This window comes from Fringilla coelebs, assembly GCF_963513975.1.
Source record: "Fringilla coelebs genome assembly, chromosome: Z".
In the NCBI taxonomy this organism is placed as follows: Eukaryota; Metazoa; Chordata; class Aves; order Passeriformes; family Fringillidae; genus Fringilla; species Fringilla coelebs.
The window spans coordinates 24018514-24037922 of NC_140031.1; the positions used below are offsets into that span (position 1 = coordinate 24018514).

General features: G+C 37.3%; 1 protein-coding gene across 1 annotated transcript in view; it reads left to right on the forward strand.

The window, feature by feature from the left end:
- TBCA (tubulin folding cofactor A) overlaps window positions 1-13576 on the forward strand; it is a 26618-nt gene extending 13042 nt beyond the window's left edge. The window contains exons 2-4 of the mRNA XM_084224594.1: window positions 2446-2551; window positions 9631-9717; window positions 12420-13576. Of these exons, the coding sequence (XP_084080720.1) occupies window positions 2446-2551; window positions 9631-9717; window positions 12420-12500 (274 nt within the window). The 3' untranslated portion in view covers window positions 12501-13576. The remainder of the gene's footprint in view (window positions 1-2445; window positions 2552-9630; window positions 9718-12419) is intronic.
- The last annotated feature ends 5833 nt before the right edge of the window (window positions 13577-19409 follow it).

Genomic DNA, 19409 nt, shown 5'->3' on the forward strand with positions numbered 1-19409 from the left:
CTGGTTTGTATCCATTTTAATCTTTTTTTAAAAAACCCAAACCATCCAACCAACTAAAAAACCCCACCACCAAAAAAAAAACCAAAACAAAACAAAAATGAAACCAAACAATGAACAAAAGAGCACAAACAAAAACCCCACCCAACACAGAATCTATTTTCCAGCTAGAAAAGGGTTAAAGGAAGATGAGAGGAAATATCATGTAGGTATTTTTGTATAGATATCTGCTGAAATTTTTAAGAGGTGATTAAGTGTTAGTATGTCTCCATTACGAAATTTGTCTTTATTTTTTAAATCAATTTTCCTACTTACTTAGTGTCTCCCCAGCTATATAAGCAGTAGAAATGGCTTCATGACATTCTAGGGAAAGGATCTAGTACAGGAAATGTCTTCAAATCAGAACTTCTTTAATCACATTAGAAATCAACATCCCAATCTTAATGAATGATAGGCAGAGCATTGACTTAGATAAATCTGAGTACTGAACTAAGTCCATCAGGAAATTTGTCACAGAAAATGTTCTCATAGTTCATATTTCTTGTGTATCTTTTTTTAAAAGCAGAATTTTTCAAATTCTTCTTATTATATGTACAGACAGCTACTGCAGAAATAGGTCAATAAATACAGATGCAATTCTCAAGTATGCAGATGAGCCAAAGGTAGGCAAAAGTTCAAAACTAGGTGAGAACATGTAGTCTTTCCCTGTTTGATGAAAGTATACAAACTTGAGGGAACAGTCAGTTTGAAAAGTTAGTGTGCATAGGAGATGTGAATGTGAAAATACAAATAATGACATGCATTGAACCTTTTGTTTAATAATGTAAAATGTTTCATTCGACAGTATAAGTTGCCTTTAGTTCCAATGGAGTACACATTTCAATAAGTGAATCACATAAAAACGTTGTTCAGTCATACCTCTCCCCTTGCTCCTCAAGGGAATTTGCTGTTCTCATTCAGAAAAAGTCATCTGTTTCACGGGTTGATTAAAATGAACTTTTTTGGAACCTAAAAGTAGCAAAGCAACTAATACTGTCTGGAATTAAATCAGGTAACCTTGATCAAACAATTAACTCATTCTCTATTAAATCAATATTTACTATGCTAATACTGGAACTAGTTCCAGTAGTTGAAATTACAGTCACTCATTTAGTGTCTTTATTATTAGTAATTAGGTTCCTGTCTTTCTCCAGTTCTACTTCTCAAAGCTAGTACTTGTAGAAAATGGCCTAGTCTGTTGACCCAGAGTGTGCGCTCTGCATACAGCTAAGATGCTCTGTAAGGCTGACAGGCCTTTCCGGTTGTGTGACTCCATGAGGACTGAAGCAAGTTCAGGTGCATGTTGCTACAACTTAGACTGACTGCTGTGGAGCCGTGGCTTAGGGCTGTTACAGCAAATAAACTCTTGTAAATAACAGGGAGAGTTCCAGCTGTTGCATTATCCGTATATTCTCAATGGAATTTTTTTTGCCATACAGCTGCAGTGGTGCTTTTATAGCAGCTTGAGCTCACAGAGATTCTTAACACCTCAATAGCATTCTGTCCATTCTCAGCACTCCTAGTAGGACACTTAAGTGTGACAAATGATGAACTAATTTACACTGATGCACTAATATGGTCATGAAGCTCTCTACTAGACCTTTATTTATTCTCTTTTCATTGTATAATATATTCTTTCATTCTTGAATCTGATTATGTTCTTTTGGATGATAAATTATCTTCAAACAATCTTATATAGGTTGATCTTACCCTTGTTTGGGAAGGATTTTTTTCAGCACAATATCAGGTCTGCGGAAGTATCTCCATGTTTGTTCTGCTCCTGAACTAGCTGAAGAGAAATTGTTCCAGTATTTTTCAGATCCTGAAAGATGCTTTGGTTCATATCTAGTATTGCGTAATCTAACATACGCCTAATGAATATGTGTGATAAAGTCGGAGATGCAACAGCAAAATTGCAGTAACAAATACTAAAGTTTGATAATGGGATTGCAATGTAATAGTTACAGAAGGACATCATATTAGACTAGCTTAATATTCCTCTGACCTTCAAACTTACATATATTACTCTTGAATTTATGCTTATTAACAAAAAGCATGCTGCTCCCAAGTATGGTCCATTATTACGATTAAAACATGGATTCCTTTTCCTTTGAAAGACAGGAAATAAAGAAAATTGTTGGAATATAAGTTCTGGAACTGTTACTTTTGTCTGTGACCCCCAAATCAGCATCAATATAAGTGGAAAAAATAGTATTTTTATATTCTAGCTAGATTTATCATTTCCTAGATACAGGGTTTTTTTTGCAGTGGTTAAAAGCTTTTTTTTATAAAACTGCGTATTATCTTCCAGGCCTGTAACTTTTGAGCGGGGGGCAGCTGTTTTCACTGATGTAACTTTTTACTGTAAATAGAATGAGATTAACACAATCACTTCGTTGTTAATTGCAGGCTGGCAAAAGAAAAAATTATGTATGAAAAAGAAGCAAAACAGCAAGAAGAAAAGATTGAAAAAATGAAAGCTGAAGCATGCGATGATTATGGAATTAAGAAGCAGGTAAACTATCCTAGAACTTGTTTTATAAAATCCTTATTTGTTTTCATTTAATGATAGTCATCTTTAGATAGAGGAATCTCCTGTACTTTTTTCTAGACTCATGTTAAACAAATATTAGACTAAAATCCTGACATAAAAAAACAGACATAGAAATTTCTTTAAGGTATTAAATTACAAGGATTATAGTTTATATGTATGTATATGATTACTTAGTACTTTATGTCATGATGACTGTTACTCACTAACTGTGTGTGAGGCCATCATGAAGTCATTCTTGGAAATACAAAGAACCTGTCGTGAATACATGGTCTTGGTGGACCTAGGTAAACCAAGTGCTTGCTGCCAACTGGAAATGTCAGAACAAAGTGAGAATGCCCAATAGTTAATATGAAGGGGAAACATTTCAGCTCTTGAGTACGCCAGTGTCCTTTTGGTAAAATCTCAAACCTCAGAGAAAGAAAGCAGTGGGTATGCAGCTGTGGAGCTGCTGGAGTTTGTAGTGAAGTCATAGATTAGGAGGGGGCATGCTGTACTTTGGTGTGCTCAAGAGTACGGTTTAGTGTCACTGTTAAGTATGATTACAATTTTTCTTGGAAGGTTTACCACAAGAATAGTGGTTGCAGACAGTTGGTACATACGATTTTGGGAGAAAAAGTGTCACATCTGCCACTCACAAGAAGAACTTGGGTTTGGGACATGGGTGTTTATTCTTTACAGAAGTGTGAAATGTCTGTGTTTCACTATGATCCTCATATTATTTCAACTAACTATGTTACCTTCGATTATGTTTTTCGTCCAAGTATTTCCCAGATGCTTTATCTCAAATCTTCACAGAAATCAAAACTGTACTAAAATTATTTTCACTTAATAGTTGTAAACATAACCTTCTGGAATCCTGTCTTTATTTTTAAACAATGGAAGAACAGGTTAAACAAAATTCAAAAACAAAATTAACAAAAGATAGGAGAAAGCCCTTTTAGAAAAAGTTAAACCAATTTTTTTTAGTAAATTCATATTTCAGTTCATATATCTATGTCCTGCCTTGCTTTCATTATGCCATTGGAATGAAATACAAATAAAGAATTTGTATACAAATAAAGATTTGTGTTTATGGAGTGGACCTGTCTTCTGCCTCACCAGACCGAAACTTGAAGATCTACAAAACATAGCCTTTCTGAAGATCTGGTGCTAACAAGAACTAATGAGCACAATTCCTAATTTTAGTGTTGCCCATTCATCAGATTATTTGACTGTATCATGGTATTTCCACAGTGACCTGCAAGATATCATGAAAGTCAAAACCAGCAATGGCTGTGAACTTCTGCTGAAATTGTTACCTACTACTTGAAGGTCTTTCTAGAGAACAATGACAAAAGCCTTCACAGAAAACAGTCTTGATTGATTCAGAAATTGCCTGATCCACTTTGAAAGCAATCAGATTCTCCAATGATGTTTTCACTTCTTGTTTATTTAGCTCACTTTGCATTCTGGAAGTTAATATTTTAGGTTATTAAAAATTTGGAGACTTCAAAGAAAGTTATATGGTTCCAGGAGAGTTTGCTCAGAACAATATTTGGATACAGTAAAGACTTTGAGATCTTTTTCAGAAAAAATATCTGTAGTTACCCATTTTAAGGATTGCTTCTAGTTAATCTCTAATTTCCATTCGAGGATGCATAACTCTTTAAAATACAGTTGTAATATTTATTTTGGTAATGAAGAGTAATATTTGGGGGGTGGGAACAAATGCAGTCATTTGAAACTAGGAGAATAGTTTTAACTATTAGTTTAGCTGACATATTGACTAAATCATATATATGTGTGTGTGTATTTATGTATTTATATACGTGCACAAATCAATCCAGAGTTCAGGCAGGAATTCTTAAAAAGCCTAAAAGCAATACTTTCTCTTGATGTAGTACTGTTTTCATTTAGCTTTCTAGTTACAACTCAGAACATACATTTTTACATACAAAAGTGAATATGGAAAATTTCACTTTAAAGTGAAAAATACCATTCCTACAGCATATGTAGTCTTTAGAGTATGTCTGGTCTGTCATCAATCCCTTTGTAGAGCAGTAGGGTTTGATTCAGTATTTTTCTCCTAACTCTTTATACATTGGGGCAACTCATGGTTCCAGTGGACTCAAGTCTTCTCTAGCTGAGGCAGTGATCATCTGGAAGGGTTGGCAATTATCACACACTAGCCCTCCCTTGAACTGTCCAGAAAGACTTGCTTAATAAGGAGCAGGTTGGATACCCGAAAAACAAAAAGGACAATTTTCTTGCAATGCTGTTAGATGCTGAAGATTCCATTGTAGTGTGCAAGAAGACTTTATTATGGTAATAAATACTAAAATACTTTTGATGTGTCCCACCCAGGTGCAAATTCTGCTTATAGTTTCTCTGGGTAGCAAGAAGTAGTGTAGTTCTAACTCCCTGCCACTTTTGTCTCTAATGAAGTCTTAGTTTCTACTCAGTTACAAAAATTCTCAATTTATGAAGAATTTCCACAGGACTTCATTATACTACTGTAATAGAGAATTTTCACACAGTATCATTTGAGTGCAGACTAATGATAGAAACCTGTAGCTTTCTGTATTTCTGTGGTTGTTGATGTTCATATATAAATAAACATCCTTTCACAGCTCATGTTTTTATTTTGAGACTTGTGAGTCGTGGGGAAAGCGAGGTATCTATGTTTCCTCTCTCTGGGATGGTAGATATACTCTGGTGGTTTTGCTAATTGGCAACATTTTTACTGATAAGTGAGTGGTAAATTTTCTGGTTTTTGAATGTAATTCTACAGTTCCAAGTTACTTTTTGAGTAATGTTATTTCTTGATGATTTAAAAATCCAGTGGATTTAACACAGAATTTAATCTCTGCATGTCAGAAGTACAGAAGAGTATGTAAAGTACATGTTGGTCATACACATTTTTTTCCAGTATTTGTGAAAACGAGAATATTTCTCTTGCTTTGTTGTGTGAAAGAGTGCCTTCTGAAACAGCTAAAAAGACATGGATTTGGAAATTATTTACTATTTTGGAAAATAATGTGAAAGACGGTAATTTGCTGCTGATCTTGTTATTGGTGGGTTTCTTGCTGAAAGTAAGGTTGTAATGTTCTACAACTTAGAAAATGTCTTTTTAGCCTCAAAGAAATATTCTGGTTAGTTTAGTTGGCTTTTTACATTCTTAGCTCTTTTTAATCCCCCACCTGATTGGTTCAAAGTTTCTTTCTTCACAGTTTGAGTAAGATTAGATTAAATGTGCAGTTTTACATCAGTCTCATTATTTGCATAAGTACTTTTTCTGCCCTCTAAGAATAGATGATCTTTGTTTAATAATATGAATTCTGGCTCTGGATCCTTGGTAAAGTGGCAGTGGAAATGCAAGTGAAGACCTTCTCCTTATTTATTTTCACACTATCCTTAACAAAAGCACAGTTTGTTTATTGAAAAGCCAGCAACTTGGAATTCTCTGGACCAAGTACCATACAGTATCCCTAACACAGACCTGGTATTAAAAGATGCATTAAAACTTTATGAAAGAAACCAAATTATGAAAAGGCAGTACTGTGATCCTCCTTTTCCTCTTCTGTTTTCCAAAGAGTGTTTTCCTTCTTATCTAGGCAGATATAGTATTTTTTGGATTCCAGACTTTATGTCTTTAATGTCCTAAAGTGATCTGCTTTAGAAGAAACAGGACGGGATCTTACCTGAGAGGAGCTGCAAAGAAAACTCATTTGAAATACCAAGGTATTACATCTAGAAGGTTTTCTCCTCCTCCATCAGTTTTCATCCAAGGGGCAGTAGGTAGTTTGTTGTTGACACACGGCCATTTCTTGAAGCGCTCAAGCACTGTAGAAACAAAACAGTGTTCCCCAGTTTTTTATTAAAAGGTCCTTCAGGAGTCTTTTGATCAATGTATTTGATAACCTGCCTACAGCAAGTTGTATTTGTGGATAGTTCAAGCTTCTTTTGGGCCTGAAAGCAAGTAGAACTCATAAAATTGTGTTTCCTACAATTCTTGTGTGCATTTATGGGGTTTTTTTGTGTCCAAATTCACCTTAATGCTGTATCTCCTTTGAGTTCCTGCCTTCCCTATGCCCAGCTTCTTGCTACATTATCTATGCTGTACTACTCCACAGATCCCTATACCACAATCCTGGCCATGTACATTGATATTACCAAGGCCCAGTACCTTGATACTACTCCTGTTTACTACCAAGATGAGAATTACTGCCATGGTGTGGATTTAAGTTACAAATGTGGATTAGCCTACCAGTAGCCTTAGCATGATTATTTATTGTGTGCTACTAATCTTACTTAGTGGGATTACTAAATTTTGGAACCTTTGGTGTTTGTATTACTTAGAGATTACTTTTTTTCTTTTAGTCTCTCTCCTTCCGCCAGATATGGCTGTAATTAGTCAATGGATTCCAAGTGCTTTACAGGCTTTTTGAGGAAAAGTAGTTCAAAACAGTAGCACTTGTTTTAACAATTTTCTGCATGTCTTTTCCTTACCTCTGCCATCTTTGAGTAGATCCATACTGTTAGGATTATCTGCACAATAGAAAACGGGCAAGTGATTATGTGACAGTATTTAAAAGCTATACTAAATATTAATTTTTGTGTATATAATTGGTACATATATGACTCGTTTACATTTGTCATGGTTTTTAGCCCACCTCTTCTGTTCAGAACACCTCTTGTCACATAAAACAATACTGCCATTATACCCTGTGACCCAGTAGTATATTAGGGTGTCCTTCTAAGAGCAAGGAGAGCCCTATGGAATTTTTTTAGGCTTTTTTGTTTTGTTTTGGAGTGGGTTTTTTGTTGCTTTCAAATTATTTGTGGATCTACATATCTCTAAATCTCTTGGTTAGATGTGGGTCAGTTGGGAAAAAAAAACCCCAAATCAACATACTCTGCTTCTGTTTTTTTTGAAGCTAATAAAACTGATATCTCTCCCTCACTCATTATTATTACTGCATTTTAAAAAGTTATTTAATTTTTCTTATTGCAGCCCACAAGGTTTACCTTTTCTTCCTGTTGTCTTCTCCCCACTAGGCTGGGGGCAGGAGCAAGTGAGCTGCTGCCTGGTACTTAGTTGCTGGCTAGGGTTGAAAAATAGCCTTCAGCTGGAGTTGGAATTGCTCTGCTCTGGTCAGTGGAATTTTGAGTTACTGTAGTGCACATCACAAGGATGGAAATGGCTATAGTGCCTGCCATAGGAGTTTGGGTAGCTATCGTGCTTGTCACCCTTACAGTTCTGTCTGAAAGCTGGGAAGAATTTTTATAGAATTTGAAGAATAAACACTTTTAAAAATCCAGTAAAAAAGCTTCTATAATTATTTGAACTGTTAGCTTTACTATGTATTTTTGTAAAAGTAAATAATCTTATCTAGGATAATCAGCATTACTTGAAAAGAAAGTGGTTTATGCAGAAGTTAAAACATAATGGCTGCACAAAATCCTGTTCTAGTCTCCAGCTGTTTGCACCTGCTGAATACAGTTCTAGGATTTATAATATTTCAGATTTTTATTCATCATTATACCACTGGCACATATAAATAAAACTTGGATAGCCCTTTGGAAATCAGTCAAATATTGTTTTGAATAGAATTATTTGGGTAGATTTGTTTATTTCTTAGAGCAGGCAGGACTATAGCTTACAGATTCAAGATTTACATGCCTTCCCAGGTCGCTTGTTTAGTGGCACATATCAAATAAGTTACTAATTTCGTATTATCTGCTTAAGAAGATTTACAACACACAAATATTTTGTATCTGTGTGGCACAAGGAAGTAATTATTGGATATTCTCACTCCTGTAGGTATTCTACTACATAAAGCAAAAGGCATCATATCATGCAGTTTATGGCACACCTCATTCGATGGCTGTTATATTTACTGATGGAAGTGTAAAATTAGAAACTAGAATTTTTTCTCTCAAAAACAAATGGTCTAAGTGACACTTAAAAACTTGCTGATAATATCTTGTTGCACAAAGCCTTTCTGAATACATAAATGCATTCTTAGCTACAGCTTAACATCCCTTTTACAATGACCTCTTGGTACAGCAGGATTAATACTAGCAGGATGATATAACATAGGAATGACAGAAAGAAAGAAGCCATTTAAAGAGAAGACTTTCTGTTGCAGGTTATCCTGAACAGAGATGTTGCATTTCTAAATATCTAACAGATTTTAATTTCTAAATAGATTTACTATTTCTAAATAGATTAAATAGATTACTGAACAACTCTGCACATCTTTTCTTCTCAGTGTTTGGTGTTCAGATCCAGAAATGCTCCATGAAATAAATGTTCCCTTTCTTAAAACTGACGTTGTTTTCTTTCGGAGGTGCCAGGATTTTCAGATTCAGTGGGGTGCCAGTTTAGTAATTTTGTTCAAAGTGCATGGTGAGAATAATCTTTCTCCTAAAATGAAGCACAAAGATATGTAATAACTTTTTATGCATGATAAGCATCAAAAATATGAGCCTGCTGGTCTTTGCTTTTCATTTTTCTTTACCTTTGTCTTTCAGTCAGAGCCTCCTGCAGTCTGCACACAATGTGATCAATAACTCAATAACTTTTTTCATGCAGTAATTATCTCTATGGGGTATTATCTGAACATTCTTTTTCTTTATTACCCAAAAGATGCAGGAGATATTTATATAACCAGCTGATCCCCTTTTGGATGAAGCTGCTTCATGACAGCAGGAGAAAGTTTGTTCTAAATAGACTTTTTAACAAATGCTGAAAACCTTACTAAGCTGTACTTTTTGGCCAAGGGAAAAATTATTCTGAATACTGTCTTCCACTTAATACTTGATACTTAGTTAAACATAGAGTAAATGGAAATGTACTATAAATTAATGGAGTTTTAAGCAATTATGCTAAGTTAATGTCTTTTAAGAAAAGAAGCCTATTCAGAAGATACCTGCAACTGTTCTGAAGTTCCTAAATAATGACTAGATTGCTGATTTTTCAGAGTAAAAACTTATCCTACAAGATAGCGTTTCTATCTGGAATATATTCTAATTTCATTGTCTTCTGATTTTCACAGATCGAGATCTTACAAGAGTCACGAATGATGATTCCAGACTGCCAACGCAGACTAGAAGTTGCACATGCAGAGCTTACTCAACTACTAGTGAGTATTGCATCACAACCCAACTGATGAAAAAGTGCTGCAGTTCCTGGATAAGCAACTGCAGCAAATAAAAACTGGATTAAAGAATTTTCTGTAGGTCCCAAGACCAGCATCCTATAAGATACCAGTATTTTGCTTTAGATAGCAGTCTTTGCAGACTTGGTCTTCAGTCTGTGGAAGCTGTGCGTCTTAGAAGCTGTCCCTAATGTAATGTATGCTGAACATACACTTATCCCAGACTGCGAAAATGGACTCAGAACTCCTGTACTAGTTCCCTCATCAGAAAAATCAGTTCACCTACTTTAGGTTTTATAGATAGTATAAATGTATATAATATGCTTGTAGGGAACTGAAATTGTCAAGTACTTTGGTTATTACTCTTACTACGCTATGGACGAGTCAGAGAAGTCCTTGCTGAGTATTGCTTCATGTTTTATTAGTGAAGTGAGCAGTACTGCCCTGCTTTTTAAAATAAAAATACCTTTAGGAATAAAGGGTATGTTGTACAAATAGATTCACTGAACCTATACTGTGTTTGGAGATGATAATGCTTATTTTAAAAGCTGCCTTCTCATCAAGAATCCAGCTATGTACGTTGGTGCACAATAAATGGTATTGTGAGGCTAAAAATATACAACCTAAATTATGCCCCACAGATAATGATGGCTAAAATGCAAATACTTTTTTAATGGAAAAGTCAAGGTGTCCTAATCTCAGGTAGTCTGCCTCTACTGTTCGGCAAAACGAATGCTCAGTACCTGGCAGGATTTTGGGTCTTTTTGTAATTTAACTAGTTACTGAACAGTTAGTCTAAATTTCAGTGGCATGCAGAAATGGTGCTATTGATCCATAGTATGCAAACCCAGAACAAGGAATGGGGACAGTTACTGTTGCTGTTAAGAATTTGGAAGTCTTCATGTGTTGCTTTCTGTGCTTAACTCACCTTCAATGCATTTATTAAAATGTACTGTATTCTAGTATGTTTTTCAATTGTCAGTCTACTTAAGCATTTTTCTAAGAGTACTCTTGATCTGAAGTTTGTTCTTACTTGTCCCTTGGTTTTAGATATTCAACACTTATCAAATAAACGTATGCATAGGTCAGATCCACTTGCACGTGACAACCATTATCTGGGACCTTAAGCAGTACAAAAGAATTCACCTGAGCTTTGAGTTACATAGAATGTGTGTTTTCAAAAATTATATATTCCTCATTTCATAGAATGGTTTGGGTTGGAATGAATCTTCAAAGATCATCTGTTCCAACTCCCTTGCAATGACCAGGAACATCTTCAACTACATCAGGTTGCTTAGAGCCCCATTCAGCCTGGCACAGAGTATTTACATGGATGTGAAACCTGCCACCTGTTTGGGCAACCTGTCCCAGTTCTTCACCACCCTCCACTAAAAAAACCTTCTTTTTATCTAGTTTGAATCTATTCTCTTTTAGTTTAAAACCATCACCATTTGTCCTGCCACAATGGGCTCTACAAAAATGTCTGCCCCGTCTTTCTTGTAGGCCCCCATTAAGTACTGAAAGCCTGCTGTGAGGGCTGCCCAGAGCCCTTCTCTTCTCCAGGCTTTACAAACCCAACTTTCAGCCTGTCCAAAAAGGAAGGTGTTCCATCCCTCTGATCATCTCTGTAGCCTCCTCTGTACTCCCTCCTGCAGGTCCATGTCCTTGCTGTGCTGGGACCCCAGAGCTGATGCAGCACTGCAGTGGGGTCTCAGCAGGGCAGAGGGGCAGAATCCCCTCCCTGCCCTGCTGCCCACACTGCTCTGGCTGCAGCCCAGGACACGTGTGGCTCTCTGGGCTGTGAGTGCCCATGGCTGGGGCATGTCCAGCCTCTCAGCCAGCAGCACCCCCAAGCCCTTCTGGGCAGGGCTGCTGTGATCTGTGCATCCCCAGCCTGTGCTGGTACCAGGGCTGCTCTGAGCCAGGTGCAGCACCTTGCACAATGACCTTGTTAAAACACATGAATTTTTCCATGGGCCCACTTCTCAAGCTTGTCCAGGTTCCTCTGGATAGCATCCCATTTCTCTGTTGCATCAGCTGAGCTACTCAGCTTGGTGTTATCTGTGCATTTATGGATCTTACTTTCTGTGTCATTAATGAGGATATTAAATAACACTGGTCACCATACAGAGCCTTAAAGAACACCACTGGTCGCTGATCTCCATCCAAACATTGAGTCATTGACCAGTTCTCTGGCAGTGACCATCCAGCCAATTCCTTATCCAGTGAAGAGTGCACCCATCGAATCCACTTCTGTTCATTTAGAGAGAAGGATGATGTGGGGAACCATATAGTCCACAATGACAATTCCCTTTTTTGCAGTCTTTAAGGACTTCACCTGACTGCCATGACTTTTCTAATGTCATGGAGAGGAGCATGGCAACTGCATCAGACAATTCCTTCAGGATTGTGGGAAGCATCTTTTCAGGTGCCATAGACTTAGGTACATTCAAGTTCCTCAGGTTGTCATGAACCTGCTCTTTACTTACAGTGGGAGGGACTTGGCTCTCCCAGCCCGTTTCATAGTCCATCCACTTGAGAGGTGTAGGAAGATGCTGCCAGCAAGACAGAATTATTGTTCAGTATCCTCAGCTTTTTCCTTATTTGTTAGCAGTTTTTTACATTCTTAAATTTAATCCCACAGCAGTTATTTTCAGAGTACTCAAAAATGTTGCTTTTGATTACAGGAAAATGAAAAAGAATTGGAAGAAGCTGAAGAGTATAAAGAAGCACGTTCCATACTGGAGTCAGTGAAGCTGGAAGCCTAGCTGTTTTCCACTTCTCTCTTTATATGCATTAGCACGGGGTCCATTCCACAATTTCATTTGACTATGGCTCTACTACTTTTGTTGACTTGCTAAAGTTCCCTTTATGCAAACTGAGCTTTCTCTAACTGCAAGGTGCATCAAATAAAGAATATTCTGAAACATTTGTGTGTTCCATATTCGGGCAAAATAGATATATTTCCAGTTCACCTCAATTAAAAAAAAAAAAAAAAAGAAGAAAAAGAAAGCCCATTTAAAGTAAGTGTAATAGTTAATATAGAGAACTTAAATCTGAACAGTTCAGTCTAAGAAACAAAGTTGGGCTATGTGAGGGACCAGTAAATACTTTAGAATGAAATAGCATTATAGAATAGTTTGGGTTGGAAAGGTTCCATCTAGTTCCAACCCCAGCATGGGCTTTAGAAGCACCTTATATTTGAAATAATATACATTACAGCATAAAAATCTGTACTGAAGAGAAGGTAGACCAAATAACCCTTCCCAGTCACCTACCTTTTTTCTATGGTGCAATTTTTCTGTAGTTTTATTAAGTATGTACTCCTTGTTTATCTTTGAGACCAAGACAAAGCTGACTGCAGATCTTTCTCAATGTGCATGGCACTGAGTCAAGCCCAATTCATACAGCTTCCATGCATCAAAATTCTTCTGCTTTTCAAGAAACAGGATTTAGCACGTGATTAGTATATTGTGAGTTGCATCTGCTAATAAGAGTTCTGAACTGAATGCTTTTCTTGAAAGCACTTTGGCCTAAGTGATTTTTTTTTTAACAAAGTTCAAACCCCAGGACACAAAAGAGAGCTAAGGGGAACTAATGAGTAAGGGAACAACATTTAGTCTGCCCAGAAGACCATTAAAACATTATGTACAAAAGCTGTGGTTTTTTCAGAGTAGCTTCTCTAAAGCAAATAGTAAGTTCTGTTGATAAACAAGAAAGCTTTTTACATTAGTTTTTCTAGTTTGAAAGTGTTCTGGCATGTTTCTTAAAGGCAACACAAAGCACAGTGTACCTTTTGTGTGGTGCTAAATTGAATATTCAATAAAATTCTTTGTTAATTTGCCTGAATTTGAGTAAACTGCTGTTTCAGTACTTACTTATGTACCTTAAGCATATTTAGAGTAATGTCTACTTCTCCATCACTAACACTGCTCTGACAGATCAACACCAAAAGATTGCTGATTGAATCAGAATGACCTACTTTTGAAGTGACCCCAGACCAGTACCATAAAGGGCTAAGAGGTGAAACCCATTTCAACAGTACAGCTCCATAAGAGAACATGCCTGTCTTCTTACCAGCATTGTGTTCTAGGCATGGAACTGCCAAGCGGACACTGCCTGGGTCACAGCACCTATGAACTGCTACTGAGGAAAACATCTGTCTTTGGACACAAATTTCACCCAGTTTCTTCTATGACCTTCACTGGGAAAGGTGGCTGGAGTGCACAAAGTGGATCATGTGTCTCAGCTGAGAGACTGCAGCAGGAGTCTGCTTGCAGCCATTGAGTGGAGTACTGTGAATAAATGCTGAGTTGAAAAGAAGTGTAGGGAGATGCCAAGTCTGCTGGCTAAAGCAGAGTTTAAAATAAAAATTGCTCTTCTTCAGAAGAAAGAATACAAGCCAAAAGAAAAATTACGTGCAGTTGCTGAGTACCACAAGAAATGCATATGAAAGCTAAACAGGTGTGACCTATCGTGGCTGAAGGCAAGTAGGATTGCACATGGCTTAAGCTGGCATTTAGAATGAAAGTGACATGGCCTTTAACTGCCACACAGGCTTTAAAAGTTTCTATGTTTAAAAGTTTTTAGGGTGAGTGGTTTCTCATGTTTGCCTAATATGTCTCTGTCCAAGCCATCTCCTAGCTCCCTATTACTGCACATGGATGATACTCTGCCCTACCACTAAGTTCTCTAAAAATGAGCATGTTCTGCAGTATAGGAAGTAGCCAGCCTCCTTGATGAAAATCAAGGTGTGTTCACACCTGAAAATAGTTTGTCTCCATATGCCTCTGGAACTGCCTAACTTCTGAAGGCAGCATGTTTTCAGACTGCCAACAGCCTTCAGCAGAAGGAAAGAGCTAACTGTACACAACTGTTCACTTTCACATTTTGGGTGAAATCCACAAAAAGCCTAAACACAGAGCTTTTCTATTTCCCTATAACAACATCCTGTTCTGGCAACCCACCTTCCCCATCTCTGGTGAAACCTTTCAATGGAATTGCAGTCAATCTGCATTCTAACACTTGGGGCATGAGGGGTGGGGGAGGGACTTCAAGTCTTTGGTCTAACTCAAGAGGTTCAGATCAAGTAAGATGCTCAATAACTGAGCCATACTTACTCCTAATAGACTGGGGTCCTCAGAATTGCATTAGTATGACAGATGGCTGCACAGCTTCTTAAGACTGGCTAATCACCAAGAGCTTACTACTCAAATTGGAAGGTCTGATCACCCCAAAAGGTGCAGTTCTCTTCAGCAGACCTGTATGACAAAAGTAGAAAAGTAGCAAGTGTGTGCATTTAATATATGGGTGATACAAGGGTGTTCAACATCTTCAAGGACAATATCAGAAATCAAAAGGTTCCTGACAAACTGGAGAAAATTTAAAATACTTCTTTTAGTAAGGACACATTTAAATAAGAAAATAAAGCAAACTTACACATGGCAGCAGCAATTTTCTACTGTACCAACACAGGAAAAAGTAAATGCTGGACACCATTTCTGAAAGATAAGAAGAAATTTCGTGTATTACATGCAAAACATTAGTTTAGCTCATAAGACATGGGCAACAACCTTTACATTCCCCTTTTTATTAGAAAGGTTTTATCTAGAAGCTGCAACTGAAAGGGATGAACAAATAAGGATTCAGAGGAAAACAGTGAAAACTACTAAAAAGACTGAAAAAATGGTCTGTGCAAAAGAAAGAACAAATCCAGACATTTTAGCCTGGAAAGTTCCGAGGGTGGCAGTAGTAATAATCAAGCATAAACAGAATTACAGAGGGCAATTATAATTTTTTCTTGGCAGACAGAGTAAGATGCAATGAGCTTGAGTTACAATGAGGGGGAAAAATATTGGACAGGTTCCTTCCTTAGGAAACAACTATGACAAATGAAGCTCTGGAACAGACTGCCCATGGAGGCTGTTGGAGCTGCCTTCCTAGAGGTCCTCTGTTGATGAGGCAGCTCAGTCACTCATGACACAGGGACCACTGATCCTGCCTCATATTTACACATTAGGGAAAAGCATCAAAAGGTGGATGAGCATTCATCCCTTCTCAACAACACTTATTTCCTCACTCAAAAATACAATAGAGTTGTTACACAGCTGAAATTAATGACTTTGAATACAGCACAGAGGAGATACCCAGAGTCCCCTCAAAGGAGACAATTCTGTGATACCTACCTGACTTTTCAGATGTTGCACTGCACATTACAACACAGGGGACTCAAGGTGAAAATGGTCTTCCTTAATGAAAGGACCAGATGAACTAATTTTTCTGACTTTCCACTTCCTATTCACATTTCTGAACACTCATCAAACACACACAATGTCAAAAATACTTCAGGTTCCCACTTGTCATTTTATTTTATGTGTTAATTTGTGCACAAATTAGCTCATTCAGGGCAAAGATAGGAAGCAAGTTTGAAGTGTAGCTGAAATCACAAGGATGGAACTTGCAAGGTAAGAAGTGAACTGTGAGGCCTGCTGGAAAAAACTGCAAGGGAAGTAGCAAATTAAAAGCCTCACTGTTCATACAGATACAAAGTGGGACTACAAGCTGAGTGAAGGGAGAAGAAAATGTTTTGTCCATGCCCTAACCATCTTAACAACTCTTCTCCCATCTGATCTCTCAGGGAACCCACTTCTAAGGACACTGAACAGAAAATAAAAAGGAGAACCACTTCTGGGTTCTCTTCCATGTGCAGTCTTGGCTATGCTCTGTTACCACATGTAACAGAGGGCTCACAATAAATCCAAATTATGGGCTTAGGACTTCAAAGGTGATGGCAAAAGGGATGTGTAAGTGAAACCTTCCCCAGTTTTCTGAACACAAATTCAACCACAGTGAAAAAAATCAGCTCTTGAACTGTGCAGACTGCTTGGTAGCACATCTCAGCAGCCAGCATTTCAGGCAAACATCACCACTCTAGAGCCATTCAACATTAACATTACCTTTAAAAGAAAGAAGAAAAACTTCTACAACAGTTTCATTTTCTTACTGTTCTGAAGTTACTGTAGATGTTACATTAGATGGAAGGAAACCCAGTAACCCACAGAAAGAGCCTCAATTAATAAGGTTAACAGAGGCTCAATAGGTTGAAATTGGAAAAATAAGCACATTATTTATGTATCAATTACTACTTGCTCTCCATTTCAACAAAAGGAAATAAAATTTTCTCATCTTTCCTAACAATCCAGAGGCCTCCTTCTGCCCCTGCATAATTAGCAGTAAATTTCACCACAGCTCTCCATAAGCAATCAAAAAGGCTACCTAATTAAAAAAGTAATTAGTTTACACAGATAGATATGAGTGGGTAGATTAGTTGATGAAAATAAAATTAAATTCCTCTGGATGCTTTTAGTGACTCAGCTTTCTGCTCTGTTACAGCTTCTACACATTTCTAAAGGAGCAGGTTAAAAATGAGTAAAAAATACTTCATTTGTAAATTAATAGAGTATCTTTCAAGACCAATTGATCAGATTTGGCTTGTCTTCTGTTTTCAACACAGAAGATAAACTTCACATTTTATGAAGTGTAAAAATCAGTGCCTCCATAAAAGGACTAATGAGTTATGTTTCATTTTCTCAGATCACTTATACAATACCTAGGCACCAAACTGAACCAATGCTGCACCTGTAAAAGGAAGGTTTGAACATTAACAGCCAGAACAGCTCCTGATACCAGACCTGAACAAGGGGTATTTTCCCCAGTCATCCTGCCATCAGCAGAAGTCAGAGAAAACAGGCTGAGCAGGACTGCAGTTTTCCTGAGTATAAACATACACCCTTCACACCCCTGCCATTTTCCCAAATGAAGGAAACTCCATTGCATTTTGTGGTGGGAGCAGGGAGCTGTATTCTCACACTTGAGCTGGAGGATATGTGGGGGACACAAACCAAGTAGCCAAAACTCAAAGGAAGGCAAGTATAACAACGAGTATAACCATAATCCTTGATGACAACTAGGGAGCTTTGTCAGACAAACCAGTGAGTTAAGAAGCTTCCTTCCTCAAAGGCTTTATCATGGCCAGTGCTTACTGATGGACCTCAACTCCATAAATGCATCAAATACCACTTGTCATATTGAAACAAAATTGCAATAAGAAATCTAACCAGCACAAGGGAGGAGACTGCCTTTTTAACAGTGTGGGGGAAAAAATGTGATGAATTAAACACTATTTGTTATGCAAATTTAACAGCTGTAAACTAAGGTTTTATACTTTTTTAAATTAAGAAGGTTATAACTGAAAGTAAAGTTTTAAACAGAGCTATAAAAATATACAACTATTGTATACTGAACTTTTGAAACCATTTGTTTTTAACGTGCCAATAATAAACTCTCATTTTGTTTGCTATTGTTGGACTGCTACCCACTGATTCAAGGAATATTGAGTCAACTGGCAATTTCTGGCTACTATGTACTCATAAGAATCTACTCAGAAGATATCTGAAATTCCACATGTATCCTCAGACACAGTAGATGGAGCCAATGGGGAGGAAAGAAAAGCTTTTGAAGTGATGAAAATGAAGCAATTTTCACACCAAAGCTAACAAACTTCAGATTTCTTGGTCAAACCAATTTTAAACTGGTAATTATCAACAATACCTATACACTGTTCACCAGCCTACACGAAGTGAGCTGGTGAATCTTGTCCATTTCTGAATACCACTGAGCTTTTAAAGAGACAGACCTGAAAAGCCATCACATTAGGTCTTCACTGTGCCAGGGCAAGAGAGCAGAACCCACGTCCTCAATACTAGCCTCTTCAAAGGAGCCTAGATCTGAGCTGATAAGGAAACTACTTTCCTTTCATTAAACTTACCATTAAGAGGAGTGCTTTCAGAGCAACATCACAACACCTCACAGAAATTAGTATCAAGGTAAGAATGGTGAAATTTTTTCAACACTGAACATTCTGTGGATAAAGAGAAGACTCCAGTCCCTTCTGCACCAAATGCAGCGCCTTTCAGAAAGGGCCCAATTAACTTTTAATAAACTCAATTGGAACTAGACCAATTCTATTTAGACATCCAAATACCAAACTTTACTCAAAAATTACAACATCATCAGCTGCCTATGATTAAAAGCACTTTATAGCTGGTTTAATGTCAAAGAGATACGCTACTAGTCATATAGAGTTCCTTCAGAAACAGACAATTTACTTCCCAGTTTACATCTGCTTCATGAAGCTCAAACAGGAAAATGCAGAGAATGCTATGCAGGCCAAAGGAAAACCCACACTGTGCAGATGCTTGACTAGCCAGAGGGACAAACTGTAGCTTGTCTTAGACTACTAGGTAGAGTAGTAGACCACCATTACAAGGACAGGTTACCAGTAGCTCCGCAATCTCATTCTGTTGATATTCAGAAAATTTGTCTCTCTTTACTTCATTTTTCCACACAAAAAAAAATTCCAAAACACCCCCTAAGTGTTTCAAGTTTGTTCTCCCAGTGGTGTTATCATGATTATTTCATTTTAATACTTCTGTCCTCTGGTGTAAGTGAACAAACTACACTGAAGTATAAACTGAACTTTAAGTTTACACACAAGCTTCAGAACTTTTTGACAATTTTAAGCACAGAAGTTAATCATCTCAGGATTATGCCAGTATAATACAGGTAGTACTGTTAACCAAGCAGAAGCAATTACTCCCTTACAAGAGAAAAATCAC